The following is a 3074-nucleotide window of genomic DNA, read 5'->3' as shown; positions in this document are numbered from 1 at the left end:
CGCGTTCGTTGTTAGATCAAAAAAACCTTTTGCGAAAGTGTTCGTTATTCGATTTGTTCGCAATCCGAACTGTTCGTTAACCAATCACCTACTATTATTATATTGACATTTTATTTGCTAAGTCACATGTTTATGGATTACATTTGTTAATTTTTCATATCTTATACTATAGAATATCAAAAGGTCTATAAATGTAGTACTTAAGTAATACTTAGCTTCGATAGCTTCAATGGAGAATTACATACTTTAACGTACAGTATATACATACATATTTTCACATTTATAATCCAAAAATAATGAGCAACAGGCAAAATCAGACTACATTATTACGAATGCATCTATTTATCAACTTTTCCACACCTTCCTGTCAGGCACACTTTTGTTTACACTTATAGTATAAAAATTACTGTAGTTTCATAAGGATTTTTTGCTTTTAGGAATAAATGTGCTACACATTATTACAGCAGTAAATTTCACGGTAGGAGACAAACACTGCTTGTCAGAAACACACCATAGCCACATCACGTAATTACGGTATATATTATATACAATAAATACTGTAATTATCACTGTTTTATATAGCAAATATAACTATTTATTTATTTATTTCTTCTACATTAACATGATAAACAATTGGTTTTTTCTCTCACAGCTAAATGCGTAAGTAGACACTATATATCTTTGACATCACTCTATATTCAAAAATTTCTTCTGGGCCAATACACGTTTTGGCTATACGCTCTTCTACTGTCGGCTTTTCTTCTGATATATCTTGTTAAGAGGTTCTAAATAATATATATCTTGTTTAAAAATTACATATATTTACAGTTAAAAATTTTACATTTAAACTTTTTCGGCATATCACTGAACGGCACTTAGCTCACACTTGCTATGTCCGAATTGCACAAGGTTTTCCTTCGTTGTGACAGAAAAAAAAAACTAAAGAAGACCCGGTTTCAAAATAAACAAAGATAAACAATTATTTATCTCCTATACCCTACGGTTTTATTTGCCTGTTAGAAGTTAAATTAGGTTATAGTTACAATCTCTGTGTATATTATAAAACATAACAGTCAGAAAAATTATAAAATGATTACTACATATGTAAGTAGTATGAACCAAGTTTACAATAAGAAATCATATAAGTATACGAAAGCAGCAATAAAGGTCAAAATGAACTTTATGCCACTTGCGAGACATATGACATTATCATAATAAATCATACTAAATATACTTAAAGTTATTTAATTAACAGTCTTATCTCATTAACATATGTAATGTTAATGTAATTTGTAATGTTTATCACACAACAGAAATTTTTGAATTTTTGCTGTCTGCATTTCCGTAATGTTTTGATTTGAAGTTACTGTTTCTTGCGATGTTTTATTTCTTAGCACGTTGGACAGAAGACTGCTCAATGGGGATTCAAAAAACACAAAGAAGAACAGAGCAGCAATCAGTGACAAAAACATAACAAAGGAATATATCATCCACTGTAAAAAATAAATGTAATCAGTTATGAAAACCTCTAAAAAGTGAAATTGCAAGATCATAAAGAAATATTTTAATTGATCAACAAAGATTGCAATGTTTTGCTGTTCAATTAAAGCAGACTTAACATTGGTGCGAGAAATTTTGGAGATATTCAAAATTATATTGCTGAACTAGTCCCCCAATATAAGCATCAAGTACATCTTCCTAGATGTAGCAGGGGTTAGTATCCTATTCATCGCTCGAAGCCATAGCTCTGGGAAGTGAACTTGGAAAGCTAAGGATGTGGCGGCATTCGCGTAAGTTAAGATAGATGACACTGACCCGAGATCTGGATAGCTCCTAGGCAATATAAATGTTGCTGTCATGAACGATCTTATGGGTGACCTGGCAAAAAGTTCGTTTTATGTTAGGTTAGGTTAGGTTAGAGTAAGAATCTTTACATTGATTACAATAATTTGATTTACCTGAAAACAATACTATAAAATTATTNAATATAAATGTTGCTGTCATGAACGATCTTATGGGTGACCTGGCAAAAAGTTCGTTTTATGTTAGGTTAGGTTAGGTTAGAGTAAGAATCTTTACATTGATTACAATAATTTGATTTACCTGAAAACAATACTATAAAATTATTATAGTATTAATATTAACTACTTTTTACCATACGATAAGTGCTCAATGTTAATGAAAAAGTAATAACAATTTATAATGATAATCTAATTTTTTTAATTGTTTGTCAAAACCGTGTCTTCTTAGTCTTGTTTTGTTTGGTTCAATGTCACGACTTGGCGAATATATTGACAATTGAATTTATTTGCGTCAAATTGAGAGATAGAATAGCAAAATTACAAACCTACTTTGAAGCAAATGACATGGATTTCATGAAAGCAGATAAATCAAAACAAATTATCATAGTGAAACAAGAATGGATCGAAACCAAAAAGTCGGAAATAGTGAATAACGGGTCTTTCAGAGAACTACCAATAGACTTAAAATAAGTCATTTATTTTTTACAAATTAAAAGACAAAGTCGTTCTAAAAATATATATTTCAGACGATTACCATTTTTACAAAGTGTTCTAGAACAAAGTACAGACAGCTGGACCTTCCTTTTTAGGCTACACAACTGCCTATATTTTAAAAAGTTCCTTAAAAACACAAAAAAACAATAAATTATTAAGAAAAAATCTTCTTTAAAATTGGAATGGTAAATCTTACGACGTCTTGTTACTTCATCTTTGTCCATAGGGTTTCTGGCTCTTTATCTAATGTGGATTAGCGCTGACAAATGTAGATTACGCCGATATCCCTCTGGTGACGAATTTTAGCGATATATTTGAATTTGATAATTCCAATTTTAAAGAAGATTTTTTCTTAATAATTTATTTGTTTTTTGTGTTTTTAAGGAACTTTTTAAAATATAGGCAGTTGTGTAGCCTAAAAAGGAAGGTCCAGCTGTCTGTACTTTGTTCTAGAACACTTTGTAAAAATGGTAATCGTCTGAAATATATATTTTTAGAACGACTTTGTCTTTTAATTTGTAAAAAATAAATGATTCATCTGACGGAAATTCAAATATA

The 3074-nt window shown here is 29.9% G+C and overlaps 1 protein-coding gene across 1 annotated transcript in view; it reads right to left on the bottom strand.

Moving 5' to 3' along the window:
- Positions 1 to 312: 312 nt before the first annotated feature.
- LOC111625352 (nose resistant to fluoxetine protein 6-like) overlaps positions 313 to 3074 on the bottom strand; it is a 20498-nt gene continuing 17736 nt past the window's right edge. The window contains exon 3 of the mRNA XM_023368492.1: positions 313 to 1493. Coding sequence (XP_023224260.1) covers positions 1281 to 1493 — 213 coding nt within the window. The 3' untranslated portion in view covers positions 313 to 1280. The remainder of the gene's footprint in view (positions 1494 to 3074) is intronic.

This window comes from Centruroides sculpturatus, unplaced genomic scaffold (assembly GCF_000671375.1).
Source record: "Centruroides sculpturatus isolate CEXI.00-Female unplaced genomic scaffold, Cexi_2.0 scaffold247, whole genome shotgun sequence".
Lineage (NCBI taxonomy): Eukaryota > Metazoa > Arthropoda > Arachnida > Scorpiones > Buthidae > Centruroides > Centruroides sculpturatus.
Note: the sequence above shows the minus strand (reverse complement) of the source record. Positions and strands in the feature narration are given on the sequence as shown.